General features: G+C 41.9%; 1 protein-coding gene across 2 annotated transcripts in view; it reads right to left on the bottom strand.

Moving 5' to 3' along the window:
* Nucleotides 1–1256: 1256 nt before the first annotated feature.
* The window catches only part of ADAMTS18 (ADAM metallopeptidase with thrombospondin type 1 motif 18), a 173850-nt gene continuing 156754 nt past the window's right edge, over nucleotides 1257–18352 (bottom strand). For both annotated transcript variants that reach the window (XM_077288385.1, XM_077288386.1), the window contains 4 exons: nucleotides 16013–16204; nucleotides 9700–9912; nucleotides 9364–9511; nucleotides 1257–8111 (listed from right to left, as the gene is read on the bottom strand). In XM_077288385.1, the coding sequence (XP_077144500.1) occupies nucleotides 7978–8111; nucleotides 9364–9511; nucleotides 9700–9912; nucleotides 16013–16204 (687 nt within the window). In that variant the 3' untranslated portion in view covers nucleotides 1257–7977. The remainder of the gene's footprint in view (nucleotides 8112–9363; nucleotides 9512–9699; nucleotides 9913–16012; nucleotides 16205–18352) is intronic.

Raw genomic sequence — 18352 nt, 5'->3', positions numbered from 1 at the left:
GGTTACCTCTGAGAACTAAAGGATATAGTATTAAAATTGAATATGTCCAATCCTTCTGACCCCTATTATTACCTATAAGGCTGAGTCAGAGGGCCGTATAACTCGTGCGAGGTTTGCATCGCACTGTACTCACTGGCCGGCACCTCTCCTGACCTAAGCAAGACAGTATGATGTATCTCTATGCAGCTGTCAAGCTCAGGTCAGGAGAGCTGACAGCCAGTACGACGTTTACAATGCGATTCTCGCATGAGAAATACGGCAGTCTGTCTCTGCCCATAAGGGAAGAGTCAGGAGACCATCAGTTCAGTTCACAGATCCCACCAAAATTGACTAGTTTGGGCCTTGAAGTGTGGGATCATATGACATTAGGCTTCAGTGGAGGACACAGACAGAAAAAGGCCTCAGTAGCAGACACAGATAGAAAAGGCCCATGTGTAAAAACAGTATATGGGCCCTTTGCAGTCCAATAGTTATGCCTATGAAAGTGGAAGTGGGCCTCCTTACCTCCTGGCCCCGTGTTGCCTGCCTCTTGATATGTCTGCCCCTGATAGGACCTATTAAGACGTCTCAGATTCATTGTCTGAGCATTGTCCATGATTCCTGGCTTTTAAATATGGGTCAGGAACCTCATTTTCTTGTTAGAAGCCATGGTCCAAAGCATGGAAACACAGATGCGTGAAGAGGGTCTTACTCTTGTGCCTGAATGGTCAATCCAACTTAGGCGGTCATAGAACTAAATGTTTCCAAAGATCTTTTACAACCTCTTGGTGACACACACCTTGTCTTCTGTGAAAAAGATACCAAAAACATATCGATGCACACAGTAAGGGTAGGGTCACACAACCGTTCTCTTCACATCTAAGAGAAAGGGTCTGATTATTCTGATGAGACTTTGATCAGAGTTTCATCAGCGTAGAGTAAATTTTTTTCTCCAACATGGAGGGAAAAATAAAAATAGTTTCTCCATCTCCTCCATTCTGTCAGTTGGGGAAAATAGGGTTTTTTTTCACCGACGCATAGACTTGCATTGACGATTTTGACCGACACTTGAATAAAAATCAAACATGTCTTCAATTTTTCTGTGGAACACTCAGTCCGAGGAAAACATTGGACGGGTTTACAGCCCCATAGAGTGTCATAGGTACAAGTGCTATCCGTAAAAAGCACGCATAGCACTCGTCTGATATTGTGCACAAGCCCTAACCTTAAGTCTGTAAATTTACCATAAAATAATAATAATAATCTTTTTAAAGCATTTTAAATATTTTATTGTGAAATTTACAACTTGATAAAAAAGTTTTTATTACAAAACATAAAATAAATATTACAACATTTTCGCAATTATACATCATACCGTAGGTTTGACATTTTTTGACTCCTCTACAAAGAACCGACTTCCTTTAGTGCCAAAGGAGTTAAAACATTCACTCTTACATAAAATTAAACTAATAATTAAAGAAACATAATTTTTGTCTTTTTTTCACACGTACTCCAGTTTTAAAAAGACAAACCTGACTTTATGTAATTTTTTTTCCTATTAATCTGCTACTTTTTTATCTTTATTAACCCGCTCGGGTTATTTTATTATCATATGGCATTTGTTTTAGCTAAATATTATTTTAATATGTTATGTAAAATAAATAGAATTAATCATTATTGTATTTGACATCTGGATTATTTAATTTCCATTATAGTCCCTGGTGGTCTTGTGTATTTGGTTTGTATATATACATGATTTTTTCCTGTTTCAGGGTTGGATTAAAGGGAATCTGGCAGAAGGTTTTTGCTATGTAGTCTGAGAGCAACATGATATAGGGGCAGAGACTCTGATTCCAGGGATGTGTCACTTACTGGGTTGTGTGTTGCTGTTTCAATACAATTAGTGTTTTATCAGCAGGAGATTATCACTACTGGACTAGGGGTCTCATGCCTCCTAGTCTAACCACACCCCCAGCACCGATTAGCAGCTTTCTGTCAATATACATTGTACACAGAACGCTACCAATCAGTGATGTAGGCGGGGTTATACAGAGCACAGCATTCCGAGCTCTGCTAGATCTACAGCAGACAAAATCAGTGATTCTATCACAACTGCTGCACCCAGTAAACTAAGTGATACATCGCTGGAATCGGGATATCTGTACCTACAACATTCTGCTGTCAGATTACATATTAAAAATTTGCTGACAGATTTGATTTAAAAAGTGGAAAAAGGGTCCTCCAAGACATAGGGGGCACCATCTTCAATTTCCCACTTCTGCCTAGACAAGTATGGAGAATTTATCTACAACAATCTAAAATTTTCAGTATGAGGCATAAAAGATTATTACTGACTCGTATGTTTACTCATATTTGAAAAAAGTTTTTTATTTTTGTTTTTGCCTCCTAGCTTGTTTAATATTCTTTTAAATATCCCTTTAAGTAAGGCCGGGTTCACAAGTCTGATGTTCATGGTCCAAGTGCACACCTATGTGACTGATGAGTATGGATCAAGAGACCTGTGGACAGTTTGGAGATCGCGGTCCAAAACTCAGATCACAAATATTGGACGTGTGAAATCACTCTTATTTGCATGTTATACAAAAATAAAATAAAACTTGTACATTATGCGACAAAGGAGGGGGTCACCTAAATATATTTTTGACCTGGACTTTTATCAAACTCCCTTCCCCCCCCCAAAAAAAAAAAAAACAGAAAAAACTACAGCTGGCTACAGAAGAGGGGTTTTCGTGGTGGGGGGGGGGCCGAGGGATAGTGAGAAGAATCATTTATTTTGTTGGTTAAAGACAGTGGCAGAACAGGGGACATATAAAACAGGGTGGGGGACATATGTACCAAGATGGGGGGCATATATACCAGGATGGGGGACATATACCAGGATGGGCTCATGATGGGAAACATATATACAGGGATAGGGGACATATGTACCAAGATGGGGGACATATGTACCAAGATGGGGGACATATATACTATGATAAGCCCAGGATGGGAGACATATATACCAGGATTGGGGACATATACCAGGATGGGCCCATGATGGGAAACATATATACCAGGATGGGGGACATATACCAGGGTGGGCCCATGATGGGGAGCATATATACCAGGATGGGGGACATATAACAGGATGGGCCCATGATGGGGAACATATATACCAAGATGACGGACATATACCAGGATGGGCCCATGATGGGGAACATATATACCAGGATGGGGGACATATAACAGGATGGGCCCATGATGGGGAACATATATACCAGGATGGGGGACATATACCAGGGTGGGCCCATGATGGGGAGCATATATACCAGGATGGGGGACATATAACAGGATGGGCCCATGATGGGGAACATATATACCAAGATGACGGACATATACCAGGATGGGCCCATGATGGGGAACATATATACCAGGATGGGGGACATATAACAGGATGGGCCCATGATGGGGAACATATATACCAGGATGACGGACATATACCAGGATGGGCCCATGATGGGAAACATATATACCAGGATGATGGACATATACCAGGATGGACCCATGATGGGGAACATATATACCAAGATGGGTGACATATATATCAGAATGGGGAACGTATATACCAAGATAGACCCAGAATGGGAGACATATATAAGAGGATGGGGGACATATACCAGGATGGGCCCATGATGAGGAACATATATACCAGAATGGAGGACATATATATCAGGATGGGGAACATATATACCAAGATAGGCCCAGAATGGAGATATATATACCAGGATGGGGGACATACATACCTGGAAGGGGCTTCAGGACATATACAGTATACCAAGATGACGTACATATATAACTGGAAAGGGCACAGGATGGGGACATATATAACTGTAAGGGGCCATAATCGGGAAGAGGGGCAACACGTACTGTATGTCCTTATAGGATTTTGAAAGCTAAATTTTGCACTGGGCCCACTGGACTCTAGTTACACCACTGGGGGTCATCTAGAAATATTTTTGACCAGGGGCCGCTCCCAACTTGATCTGGATCCGAGAACAACAGATGTAGAGGTAGTCGATTATTTAAAATTATTCAAAATTCTCCAAAAAACAGAGGAAAATTGTAACAAAAACATGACAAAAACCTAAGTATGATTACAATAATATATGTTTCTATGTAATAAATTATAACATTTTGCATTGTGTTTCATTTTACAGAACAAAAATAAATTGCCGAATAAGATCTCCATTAAGTCCCCATATAAGTGTCCATAAGCAAAAAAAAAATAAAATAAGAAAATAATGAAAATATATAATTTTTTTTTTTTTTTTTTGTACTCCTAGATGTTCAAATTAGTGCTGAGTAAAGTAATCATGGAAATGAAACGTTACATTTACTGCTTCAGCGAAACTAAACTTCATTCATCAACGGTAACTTGTGGTATTTAGCGGAACGCCATAAATATACTCTTTATTGCCACTCCTCATAAAATTATAGTAGGATACAACCATGTCTGAGCTCTTCTGGTTTTGGCAATTGCATTGACTGTTTTATTCCTTTTATGTCTATTTTTTTCTCTTAACGGAATTTTTAGTTTAAAGGAGCACAGACTGAGTTTTAAAGTTGCAGGTGGGTGACTTCAGAGGTGGAAAAAACTACTAAGTACTACAACGTTCTTTGTCAAAGTGTTGTTGCAGTTTTTGTTCCAAAATACCCCTGGATCGGCTGAAAAATGTGCAAAACAATTGAATTTTGCATCAGCAAATTTGGACCAAAATGTGCTTGGTCCTGCATATTTCCCTGCTGAATTTTTGCAAATTTGCTGCTCAAATTATCTGCAGTAAATGGCCACATCTTTAAATCATGGAGTTAAAAAAGAATCCAGACAGCTGTAAACTTCTAGAAATTGCATAAGGCAGAGTTTGCACATTGGGAATTTTTACATTTTTATTGCTTTATATAAAAAAAAACAAAAAATGAATTTTGATCTAAATTTTGTGGTTTTTGACTTCTTTTAGAAAAAATTCAGTGCACATGACGTCTTTTTTATGTCGGCATACCCGCTTATTTTGTGCTATAGGAAGACACTCTAGGATAGCAGTGTTTTACTTGGAGCATCTTTAGGGTGTGTTGACACGTATATGTTTTTGGGGCGTTTTTTTTTCAGCTTTTCTTATGCTAATTTTATCTGCGTTTTACAGTACAAGCAAAGTCTATGTGTTTTCAGAATTCTTGTGCACACAGCTCGTTTTTAGAGCATGTAAATTCTTTCAGCGTTTTTTCAGCTTTTCTAACCCACGGAAAGTAATGGATAGTGAAAAAAAAAGCTGAAGAAACGCTGAAAAAACTCAGATATCAGGTTTTGCTGTTTTTTTTGTGCCAAAACCTGATGAAGTAGAATCAGATTTATTTTTTTGGGCACTAAACTTTATCAGCATACACAAGAAACAAATGTAGCATGACAAAAACGCAGCAAAAAAACGCACAAAATTGCAACAAAAAAAGTAAAACCTGTTTTTTTGCAGCAAGCTTCTTACTGTCAAGAGAGCAGGTTTTGCTGCAGAAAAAAAGCAGCAAAATTGCAACGTGTGAGCATAGCCTTATTGATGTCTTTTTGGACATCTTTTAGGGAAGGTGTGGTGCCGATGAGCATATTTTCAGTCAGAGTGTAATCCGACAAAACATCAGATCGCATTCGGGTCAACATTAGTGTATGTCCGATATTTTCCTTGGACAGAGATTGTCCGGTGAAAAACAAAGCGGCATGCCCGACTTTGATCCGATATTTGGATTGCACTCAGCCATGCAAGTCAATGAGTCCATGGGAAACAATCGTACTGTACACGGCTGACATCTGAGTGCGGTCCGATTTCTCCGAACTGACCGAATCGAGAAGATGGAGCCATTTTTTTCTCCGTCTTCTCCTCATCCGTGAAAATCAGATCACGCTCCGATCAAATTTTTATCGGAGTTTGATCAGGGTAATTTGCATAATCGGCCCTATTCTCTCACATGAAAGACTATATGGCTGTCTGCACCTGCCCTTAGTGTGATAGTTTTACATACTATATATATAAGCGGATAAGAATGGACAAGATTCACTTCTCAAAGTTGCTCCACAGCTTTCGAAACCTGAAGCGGTTAAAAGAAGGGACAAAAGATGGAACATTTGGTGAGAAAGACGTTTTGACATTGCTGTGCATATGTTCATTCTTTTTGGCATTTTTTTAGAACTTTTTCAGGGGGATTCTGGGCAGAAAAAAAATTGTGTGCACACATCTTAAAGTTTTTCAGACTCATTGGTAAGTAGTTTAATCTTTCTTTTCCAGAGAACACAGTGCAGAGATCTGTATTTCTAACCTAGAAAAGGTTCTTAACAACAAAAGGTGTGAAGGGTTGCATGACATGACCCTAAGGCCACTTGACACCTCCTAGGATTAGTTGAGCCTTGAGCACATGTCTTTCAGACATTCGTGATCATCAGTCCGATCTTGGATCGCAATGCACAAATTGGTCGCGCGTCTCCCAACCTGAGAGTGACAGCATCATATATTTCTATGAGGCTGTCAAACTCGGGTCGGGAGATATGTGGCCTGTCATACCGATGATCATGGAAGTCTGAAAGAGACCTAAAAAGGAAGAGATGAAGCTCCAATTCTTCATGACCAACAAAAGCAAACTTTGGGTTACCTCATGCTTACACTCTTACTTAAGATGTAAAATATATCTAAAATAAAACAACTTGGTGGAACCTTCTTTGAGTTGGAGCTTCGAAAAGGGACATTGACCAAGAGGTCATCTCATCACACAGTATGCATTGATCTAATAAATAGGCAGGTGATGCAACTCATATTGTGTACATAGCCATGGAATTATTTGTCTTAACCAAAGATGATTATTACCAAATTTGTGCCAAACTTTGCGCAAAATCTGTCGACAATCCACATCTCCTGCAGCCCCATTCACATGCAACAGTAGAAATAAGCTACTTATTTTGCGTGGAAAGTCCAAGTAGTGAATAACAGGTCTAATAGATCTAATCCTGATGTGGATCCTCTGTACTCTGGCAGCACATTTACAGTAAAATGCAGCAGACATTCGAGGCTCAGACCAAAAACATTGGATTGAGGACTTGCACAGAAAGCTGAAGTGTTCCTTGTTATGTTCATATCTCCTTTCAATATCCCATTTTGCATGTGAAAGTAAATTCAAAACTTAAGTTCTCAAGATAAGCACCGTAATTCTCCAGCAGCAAGGTGAGGAGGACCATCTATAATGTCAAGACTCTCAAGAGTATGCATGTTGTAACCACACTTGTTGTCTGAGTGAGGTTTTTTGCCATTGGACATTGAGGGTCCAAGGAAGGAAGTCTACTCTGACATTTGACCAAAAAGGCAATAGCACCTACATGAAAGCACCAAAATAGGACCATCTTTAGCCTGGATTCAGAATGTAGGATGAGCTCTACTCTGAAATCTCGAAAGATGAGATCTCAGAAATATCTGAAATGCAAAGTCCATTAGTATAGATCTCCATTTCTAAATTTTATTATTTGTTTGAAATCTCGTATGGTTGGATCTGTGTCCAGTTTGTGGACCATTCACTGAAATTGAGTTTGGCTCGTGAAGAGAACAATCTGTAGATTTCGATACTGTCCACCAGAGTATCTGACACAAAAGGTTTGCAAACCAGGATTTCCTCCTTTGGTAGATGTCATAGACATCCAGTTGTATCCACTGAAAGCCATGAAATTTTTTTGATCAAGGACACGTCCATCTTGGTACTCTTGAGGAGACCAAAGCACAAGTTTCTTGGAATCAAATTTCCTAATGTCAGTGTTGAATGCTCCTAGGAACTTTTAATCAGAGATAAATCTGATTGTCTGGAACTTATCTGTGACTTTCCAGCCGCGAGATCAAACAATATTCCATAGATGATTAACTTTAGATTGCATGAATGTCTGCTTCAGAAGACAAGTAATGGCCAATATCGGAAGGGTCATCCAGTGTCACTGTAGTGTTTCTTTCTTGTACATGACTTGCAACATTGCTTCCCATAGAACTTATGGTTGCAAACTCCATGTTGAGGAACAAGAGAGCACCAGCTGAAGTAGTCCACACATGATGGATCTTCTGCAAAGCAAGAAAATGAAACATGATAATATGATTTTTAGCTGCATAATTTTAAAGAAAACTAGTAAGAACCAGTTGTTTATTAATTTAGACAGTTCCAGGAATATTAACAGAGGAACAGAAACATCAAAAGAACTAAATTTTATGTAGGCAGTGTGGCAAGTGGGACTCAGTTTCAGTGGCTATATTTGGATTTCGATGGGTTCATTTTAGAGATGAGCGAATCGATTTGCAGGACCCTGATCCACTTGCCATTTCTTAATTTCATTGCCCATGGACGGAATCCTTGCGCACCGCCTCTTATCTGCTGGCATCTCTTTTGATTAGATGCTCCAGCACGATGTTATTGCTGTGGCATAAAGCAAACACGACGTCATTCCAGGTCAACAAATCAGAAAAGGAGCAGGGAAGTCAAGAGGTAGAAAGCAATTACCAGGCAGGGAATACTAACCTGCCCATTGGAAAAGGGTCCTGCGAATTTATTCTATCATCTCTACTTGCTATGGCATCTAACATATTTGCATATGCATAAACATAACCACAAAGATTGGGGGTTTATGTTATCAAATAGAAATATGTGCATACGCTAAAAAAAAGAAAAGGCAAAAATATTTAGGGAAGAAATTCAAAAAATAGGAGAAGACATCATGATAGTCTGGGTTGGATGGAGTAGACTGTTAAAATGAATGACCACAGTCAAAAAATACTTCAAAGAAGTAGTCCTATAATTTATACACATGGTAGATCATATCTGAATACTGGGAGTCCTAACGTTCACTAGGATGGGGTCAACACGTCGGGATTCCCTAACAAACAGTGTGTTGAGGCTGCCTATCAGGCGCAAATCATGCAACTGCAGGGACTCGAATATAATATAAGAGCACGCCCAAGATATTCTGATAACACCCGAGTATGCTCAAATAAGGTGTTATCGGAGCATGCTCAGTGATAACCAAGTGTCTTCGGCGTGCTCGAAAAATATGTTTGAGTCCCCACGGCTGTATGTCTCACGGCTGTTCGACAGCCGCGACACATGCAGGGATTGGCTGTTTGTTAGGCAATTCTTGCAAAGGGTTGTGGTTGTCGAGCAGCCGAGAGACATGCAAGTGCGAGGACTCGAAGATATTTTTCAAGTACAAAGAATACACTCGGCCAGCACTCGAGCATGATAGGATAACACCTTCTCTGAGTGAGCATGTTCAGTCTTCACTAATCAGAACCTAATAAAATTATTTTTTTTTCCATTTAATACCTTGGATTCCTGAAGTCGGACAGAAGTTCATGTTGCAAGCTTGGGAAGTTGTCGGCTTTTGATGAGGCAAACAACCAACCGCAGGTCTACCTTGGTGAAGGCACTGGACAACTCGTATTTGCATTCCTCCGCCACATGTAACCGTACACTGATGAGAATGAACATATGTTCTGATTACATTAATTATAAACTGTATACTATATATATATATATATATATATATATATATATATATATATATATATACATATATATATTGTGGTGGCATATTTTACTTTTTTTGGATACCATTTGGGCAAAAAAACACATTTTCAAGTGAAGGTAGAGAAAATTTACCGGCTGCCATGGATATGTATTCCATACATAAAATGCATTGTAAGGTGAGTGCACAGGGCAGGGTTTGCTGTTGCATGGCTGCTCCAGGGGTATGTTGGCTTTTCTGACACTACGACATCTCCTCTGAGGAACAGTGACAAGTTTGCCATGATTGTCTTGTTCTCCACACTTCAGTTCTCGTTTCTTTACACCAGGACCACATGTGGCTGAACACTGTGCAATGAATGAAGTAAATATAATTAGTGCATAAAATATTCATTAAATTAATACTTGATTCCTTTTTTTTGAAAAAAAAATATGATTTCTTGTGGGAAAATATTTCGATATCTAAAAATTGTATGGATTGTTGGCAAATATTTTAGTTGCATAAAAGACTTCTTCTACATGTATCCTTCCCACATGAATCAATAACATATTGGTAGGTAAAAATTTTTTATTAGGTTATCGCTTTAAAAGTTTTTTGCCACTTCATCTGAGAGCGACATGATGTAGGGGCAGAGACCCTGATTACTGGGCTACTTGCTGTAGTTTTGATAAAACCACTGTTTTATCAGCAGGAGATTATCACCAGAGGACTAGTTGCCTTGTGCTATCTAGTCCTGTGTAGCTCCGCCTCCACCAATGATTGGCAGCTTTCTCCTTACGCAGTGTACATAGAAAGCTGCCAATCAGTGGTGTGGGCGGGGTTAAACACAGCTCAGCATTCAGAGAACTGTTGGATCAGCAGCAGATAAAACTGTGATTTTATCAAAACTACAGCAAGCAGCCCAGTAAGTGACAAATAAATATCTGTGCCCCAAGTCATGCTACTCTTAGATGAGGGAGCAAAAACCTGGAAACAGATTCACTTTAAAGTGGTACTAAGAAGACAAAAACATTTTTAACCATAAGGGTCAGTAGCGTAGCTACCGGGGGGGCAGAGGGTGCTGGCGCCCCAGGCCCGGTGCTCTGAGGCGGCCCACCCGGAGCTACGCTACTGTAACTGTATCGGCGCGCACAGCGCGCCGATACAGTTACCTTCTGTGGTAGAGCAGGGAGAATCGATCATCCTGCTCTGCCGCTATGGGGCCTCTGAGCAGGCAGGGGGGGCCCGGTGCCAGCAGTGGGCCCCCCGCCATCATCAGAAGATCAGCTTTAAGCCGATACAGCTGATCGCAATGATGGGAGATGGAGCGCTGCGCTCCTTCTCCCATCATTCCCCTGTCAGTGTCGGCGTCTGACGTTGCTGACACTGACAGCGGGCGCGATGACGTCACTGCCCAGCGCCCGCTGTCAGGAGATCAGTGAGAGCAGCGCAGGAACCAGGAAGAAGAGAGGTGAGTATTTATTTATTTATTTTTTATATGGGTGCTGATGCCTTATTACAGGGTCTGCCTGTGGGGGCTGCCTTATTACAGGGTCTGACTATAGGGGTGCTGCCTCATCACAGGGCCTAACTATGGGGGTGCTGCCTTATTACAGGGTCTGCCTATGGGGGGGGCTGCCTTATTACAGGGTATGACTGTGGGGGCTGCCTTATTACAAGGTCTGACTATGGGGGTGCTGTCTTATTACAGGGTATGACTAAGGGGGCTGCGTTATTACAGGGTCTGACTATGGGGGGGCTGCCTTATTACAGGGTCTGCCTATAGGGGTGCTGCCTTATTACAGGGTCTGACTATGGGGGTGCTGCCTTATTACAGGGTCTGACTATGGGGGTGCTGCCTTATTACAGGGTGTGACTATGGGGTCCTGCCTTATTACAGGGTCTGACTATGGGGACTGCCTAATTACAGGGTCTGACTATGGGGGTGCTGCCTCATTACAGGGTCTGACTATGGGGTGCTGCCTTATTACAGGGTCTGACTAAGGGAGCTGCCTTATTACAGGGTCTGACTATGGGGGCTGCCTTATTACAGGGTCTGACTATGGGGGCTGCCTTATTACAGGGTCTGACGAAGGGGGAAGCCTTATTACTGGGTCTGACTATGGGGGCTGCCTTATTACAGGGTCTGCCTATGGGGGCTGCCTTATTACAGGGTCTGACTATGGGGGCTGCCTTATTACAGGGTCTGGCTATGGGGGTGCTGCCTTATTACAGGATCTGACTATGGGGGCTGCCTTATTACAGGGTCTGACTATGGGGGTGCTGCCTTATTACAGGGTCTGACTATGGGGGCTGCCTTATTACAGGGTCTGACTAAGGGGGCTGCCTTATTACAGGGTCTGACTATGGGGGCTGCCTTATTACAGGGTCTGGCTATGGGGGTGCTGCCTTATTACAGGATCTGACTATGGGGGCTGCCTTATTACAGGGTCTGACTATGGGGGTGCTGCCTTATTACAGGGTCTGACTATGGGGGCTGCCTCATTACAGGGTCTGACTATGGGGGCTGCCTTATTACAGGGTCTGACTATGGGGGTGCTGCCTTATTACAGGGTCTGACTATGGGGGCTGCCTCATTACAGGGTCTGACTATGGGGGCTGCCTTATTACAGGGTCTGACTATGGGGGCTGCCTTATTACAGGGTCTGACTATGGAGGTGCTGCCTTATTACAGGGTCTGACTATGGGGGCTGCCTTATTACAGGGTCTGACTAAGGGGGCTGCCTTATTACAGGGTCTGACTATGGGGGCTGCCTTATTACAGGGTCTGGCTATGGGGGTGCTGCCTTATTACAGGGTCTGACTATGGGGGCTGCCTCATTACAGGGTCTGACTATGGGGGCTGCCTTATTACAGGGTCTGACTATGGGGGTGCTGCCTTATTACAGGGTCTGACTATGGGGGTGCTGCCTTATTACAGGGTCTGACTATGGGGGTGCTGCCTCATTACAGGGTCTGACTATGGGGGTGCTGCCTTATTATAGTGTCTGACTATGGGGATGCTGCCTTATTACAGGGTCTGACTATGGGGGTGCTGCCTTATTACAGGGTCTGACTATGGGGGTGCTGCTTTATTACATGGTCTGACTATGGGGGTGCTGCCTTTTTACAGGGTCTGACTATGGGGGTGCTGCCTTGTTACAGGGTCAGACTATGCGGGTGCTGCCTTATTACATGGGCTGCCTATATGGGGGTGCTGCCTTATTACAGTGTCTGCCTATGAGGGGCTGCCGTATGCTATAGAGTCTGCCTATGGGGAGTGCATTATACTATATTGTGGACTATTTGGTGCATTATGCTACTGTATATGGAGGCTATCTAGGGGGCCATCATACAATATGGAGATTACAGTGTGGGGGCCATTATACATTGTTGGAGCCATCAAACAGTTTGGGGGCTACTAAGTGGTCAGTATACTGTGTGGGTGCATTATACTGTGTATAAGAGAGCATCATGCTGTGTATAGGGGAGCTGTACAGGGGCAGACTCGGGACTTTATTAAATGTAAAGTGGGCACTTATTGTTATAGGGGAACTCAGGTTACTGTGGCTATCAAAGGGGCACACAGGGCATTATTACTTTCTAGGGGCAAAATATGGGCACTGTTTTCTAGGGCACTTGCACCTGGCATTACTATATTGTAGAGAGTTGCTTTAGAATTTAGAGGGAACAGAGAACCACACAGCAGGTGTAGTAATAGGGACACATACGGCAGCAGCGGCTCAGTAGTATTGGGGTATCAGGGGCAGTAATAGGGACACATACGGCAGCTGCGGCTCAGTATTGGGATATCAGGTGCAGTAATAGGGACACATACGGCAGCAGCGGCTCAGTATTGGGGTATCAGGTGCAATAATAGGGACACATACGGCAGCAGCGGCTCAGTATTTGGGATATCAGTAGGATAAGGAGTTTGTGCAGGTTGGTAATTGATGGTGATGGGGCTGGAATATGAGAAGTGAAACGTGTCTTTGTTGTATTCTCTGCAGGTGAGTCGTTGCTGGAAGACGTTGTCATGTCGGTCTGGGCCAGATGGAAAAGATGGGAAAAATGAACGATTCCATCAGAAAGGACGTCAGCGGTAAGACATTATCTGTAACTGTGCAGTGATCTGTTACATGTTCTGCAGGGCTGATATCTACCACTGACCATATGGCGGTAATATCCATATTGGTCTTCATATAGAGATTATCTTCAGTAACAGCGCGGTCATCTGCTGAGGTTCTCCTCCAGTATTAGGGCGCGTCACCGAGTTGTAATCAAGGTTACCTGGTTAGAGGCCCACTCAGAAGCTTCGCTCCCCCGGACCAAAACCCTAGCTACGCCTCTGATAAGGGTTAATCAATTGCCTGCTTTATGACTTCTTTGGGGAGGTTTTCTGACTCCTACCAATCATGGCAACCTCAGCAGGAGCATAGATCTGTGTTATAGTCTGTTTTCAGCTAAATATTGGTCATGTGTAGGGATCAGCGTACTGGTGGCAGTTCAGGTTCATCATGTATTGACTGAACTTTAGTCCAAAGTTTGGTTCTGGTACTTCTGGAACTTAAACCCGAACCCCAGAGAAATAAAATGGGGCCCAAACTTTGGAGCTGGAAAATGCATCTCTCTCCTCCACGAACTCTAAAACAAATTTCCAAGAAAAGTCCATGTTCTGAATTCAGTATCGGACACCAGATGTTCGGAGTTCAGCACTGGACACCAGATGTTTGGAGTTCAGCACTGGACACCAGGTGTTCGAAGTTCAGCACTGGACACCAGGTGTTCGGAGTTCAGCACTGGACACCAGATGTTTGGAGTTCAGCGCTGGACACCAGGTGTTTGGAGTTCAGCACTGGACACCAGGTGTTCGGAGTTCAGCACTGGACACCAGATGTTCGGAGTTCAGCACTGGACACCAGATGTTCGAAGTTCAGCACTGGACACCAGGTGTTCGGTGTTCAGCACTGGACACCAGATGTTCTGAGTTCAGCACTGGACACCAGGTGTTCAGAGTTCAGCACTGGACACCAGGTGTTCGGAGTTCAGCACTGGACACCAGGTGTTCGAAGTTCAGCACTGGACACCAGGTGTTCGGTGTTCAGCACTGGACACCAGATGTTCTGAGTTCAGCACAGGACACCAGGTGTTCGGAGTTCAGCATCGGACACCAAGCTTCATGTACGAACCCCAAACTTTACAGATCGGGTTCGCTCATCTCTAGTTATGTATTGTCAACAACATGCAAAACATATAGGGACTGAATGATCGTACTAACAATTGTTTACATCAAATGGTCAGTGTAACAGAACTTGTAGTGGGTTTACATGGTTAGATTTCTACCCGTAATGACCACTGATCACCTATATAATAATTTCATTCGCATTCCTTTACGGTCCTTTCACACAAGCTAGTGCAAACTGTATGGTAACCGAATGATTGAGAATAATCCTTTAATCTTCTGCCGAGCAGTTTCTATCCTTGCCTGGTAGTTGTGTGAAGCCATGCCTACTTAGTCTATGGGTGGGTCTTAAATATGTTTTGTCCACCTGCACACATGGCAGAAGGGAGAGGCTTCTGCTGCAGTCAACTGACTTACAGCCACACACCAGTCCCAACGCTGTGCAGTTTGCATATTGTTAGTAGCATATCCTTTGAAAATGTGCTGCCAATAATGTCTTATTTTTTATTCTGTATACATGAATTTATTAACCAACAGGTAAAGAACAGGGTGATTTAAAAGGTCTTTAAATATGTGCCAATCAATTTGTTAAGTAGTTGATAAATGCTTTGTATGGACAGAACCAAACCCACCCTAATACAACTACGTGTTTTAATTTGATGAAAGCAGAACCCAAAATAAATATTTTACTACATTGCCAAATCTCAAGAGTTTAAGATTTTTTAACTTCTCAGAGGACCTATCAAAAGTATCCCGTTTTTGCCTTTAGTTTATTTGTGTTATTCCCTTGAGAATTCCAGTTTTTACTTTTTGTAAATCCAGCGTACGGTTCCAGAGATATGGTCCTTTTTATTCAGAACTAATTTTTATTATCCTTTTCAAAGAGGCGTGGTTCATAAGATAATTATGCAGAATGCCCAAAGACACGCCAACAGAGTAACTGTGAGCTACGCCCCTGAGTAAAGATTTTACACATTTTCACTAGATTAAAATGCCCATATCTCTGGAACCGTACGATGGATTTACAAAAAGCAAAAAAGAGATTACTCAGGAGAGTGGCTAGAATAAAAAAGAGAAACAATTGCTCACTTTTTATCTGGTGTCTGTCTTTTTGTCAGTTTTTTGCATGATACTTATATCACTTTCGAGAAAAACTAGCATCTTGAATATTTTGCCATTTTGCTGCTCTCATTGGTTGCTCCTTATGGCGACAAGTGTTCTGACAAAGACCAATAAAAGTAAAACAAAATTTTCTAATGTGCTTAAACAGATTTTATGCGGGTTACCTCAGTCCATGCAGATATCACCCACTGCAATTTGTCATTCTTCTGGCAGCGTGCTAATATACAGATCTCGGTGGACTCTGGCTTTGAGCTGGCTGAGCATAGGTTCTCTGGAAGTATTTTAGGTTTCTCCGAGTTGACACTTCTGCAATAAACTTCTCGTTTCTTAATTCCCTTTCCACAAGATCGGGAGCACTGGAATAGATGAGGAATGCAGGCTGTCAGACATTAAGATGCATAGCTAATGGACAAAGATTACGAGAACATGACATTAGCAGGGCTTACTTACACAGCAAATATCAGAGGTGAACACCTTAGGTCTTCCGGATTAGTATGAAGCCAAGTCTAAGTTTTTCTAAACCTAAAAACTCCCCAAATAAATCTGAGGGTGTCAGTCATCAAACAAGACAGCTTGGCAGATGGGCCTCTACTTAACGAGTGACAGCTATAAGACCTGGCTTATTACAGGACCTTGGAGACAGAAGCTTGTGCGGCTCCAGAGAACAATATTAATTCGGCTAAATTTACTATCTAAAATTTTTTTTGTCGTTTGGTGCTTTTATTGGGCTGGGATATATCCTCTGTGTTATGAATCAAGTATATGGCAACCATTAAAGCAACACTAAACGTAGGAGGCATTGAAATACAATTGAACACTGTTAATCTGCAGCATTTTCTGCATAATCTTTGTCCATTAAACAAAATTTAGCAACCATCCACAAGATAGATCATGATCACATGATCATTAGGGGTGAGTCCCCCACAAATCCGGGAAACGGGGCTCACAAAGTCCCCATGTGTAAATGGAGCAGTAGTGAGCACGTGCAACCGCTGCTCGAATGGAGATATGGTCGCACATGCTCATTACTGACTTTGGTACCCCTGTTGTCATAATCAGTGAGGATCTCAGGGGTCAGAGCCCTAAAAATCATACATGCTGTAGATAGGTGACATATGTTGATTATTGTCCTGGACTCATAGACGTGTTGTGTTAACGCAAAAAGACCATCGTCCACTGCTTTCCTGGCAGCCCCTGCACATCACGTCCATGTCCCTGATGATGGGATAAAGGACCCATTTTTAAGGAAATGGTGAGTGATGCTATTCCTTTACTCAGCACCAGGGTGGATAAAAATCAATGTTTTTAAAAAAAAAAAAAATCAAAAAAATCAGATTTTTTTGATTTAAATCAGATTTTTTTGATTTAAATCGGAATTTTTTCAATAAACTGCTTTTTGAGGAAAATATTTTACCATCCAAAGGTTCTTCCACCATGATGTGTTGTGTGCAATAAGCAGAAATTGTATAAACAATAAAATAACAGCATTGACTTTTTTTGTTTAGGGGAATTCATGGATTCTGGAAACTATCCACCTCCAAGATCACCATCATCCTGTTCTACAGTTTCAGAGTTATCCATCCAGGATAGTGCTTCATTAGCAGCAGCATCATCATCAGACATCCACAGCCACATATCACCATCACCCAAAAGGAAGAAAAAACCTTTACCTCCTGGAACCACCATAGATAGGTTTGTGATAAGAACTAGCAGATTAGAAAAAGAGTTGATTGATGAAAAAATTGCCCAATTTATTTATGTAACGAACTCTTCTTTCCGTCTGACTGAGAACCCACATTTCATTAATATGGTTCAGTCACTGAGACCAGGATACAGTCCACCCAGCAGAGCTGATGTTGCAGGGAAACTGCTGGATCAAGTGTATGACAGAGAAATGGAGCAATGTGCAACAGCTCTGGAGGGTAAAATTGTTAACCTAAGTATTGATGGGTGGAGTAATGTCCACAATGATCCTATTGTATGTGCTTGTATAACAACAGAAGAAGGTAAAGTCTTCCTTGCACAAACAACTGATACGTCAGGAAATGCACACACAGCAGAATACCTACAAGAAGTGACAGTAAAAGCTATAACGACATGTGAACAAAAATTCAAATGTCTAGTACGCAGTTTGGTCACTGAGAATGCTGCAAATGTATCCAAGATGAGAAGAGATTTAGAAGAGCAGGGAGGGAATACAAAGCTGCTAATAACATATGGTTTGCAGTGCTCATTTGCTGCACCTCTTAGCCAAAGACTTAAGTGTTCCAGAAATAAAGGCTAATGTTGTTGAAATTGCTAAATACTTCCGTAATAATCATTTTGCTGCAGCAGCTCTGAAAAGGATGGGTGGAACCAAGCTAACGCTCCCACAAGATGTTAGATGGAACTCTGTGGTGGACTGTTTTGAGCAGTATATCAAAAACTGGCCTATTCTGATGACACTTTGTGAAGAAAATCGAGATAAAATAGATGGCACTGTCACGGCCAAAATCCTCAACATT

This window comes from Ranitomeya variabilis, chromosome 2 (genome assembly GCF_051348905.1).
Source record: "Ranitomeya variabilis isolate aRanVar5 chromosome 2, aRanVar5.hap1, whole genome shotgun sequence".
NCBI classification, from domain to species: domain Eukaryota; kingdom Metazoa; phylum Chordata; class Amphibia; order Anura; family Dendrobatidae; genus Ranitomeya; species Ranitomeya variabilis.
The sequence above is the reverse complement of the archived record's forward strand: the minus strand, read 5'-3'. Positions and strand labels throughout refer to the sequence as shown.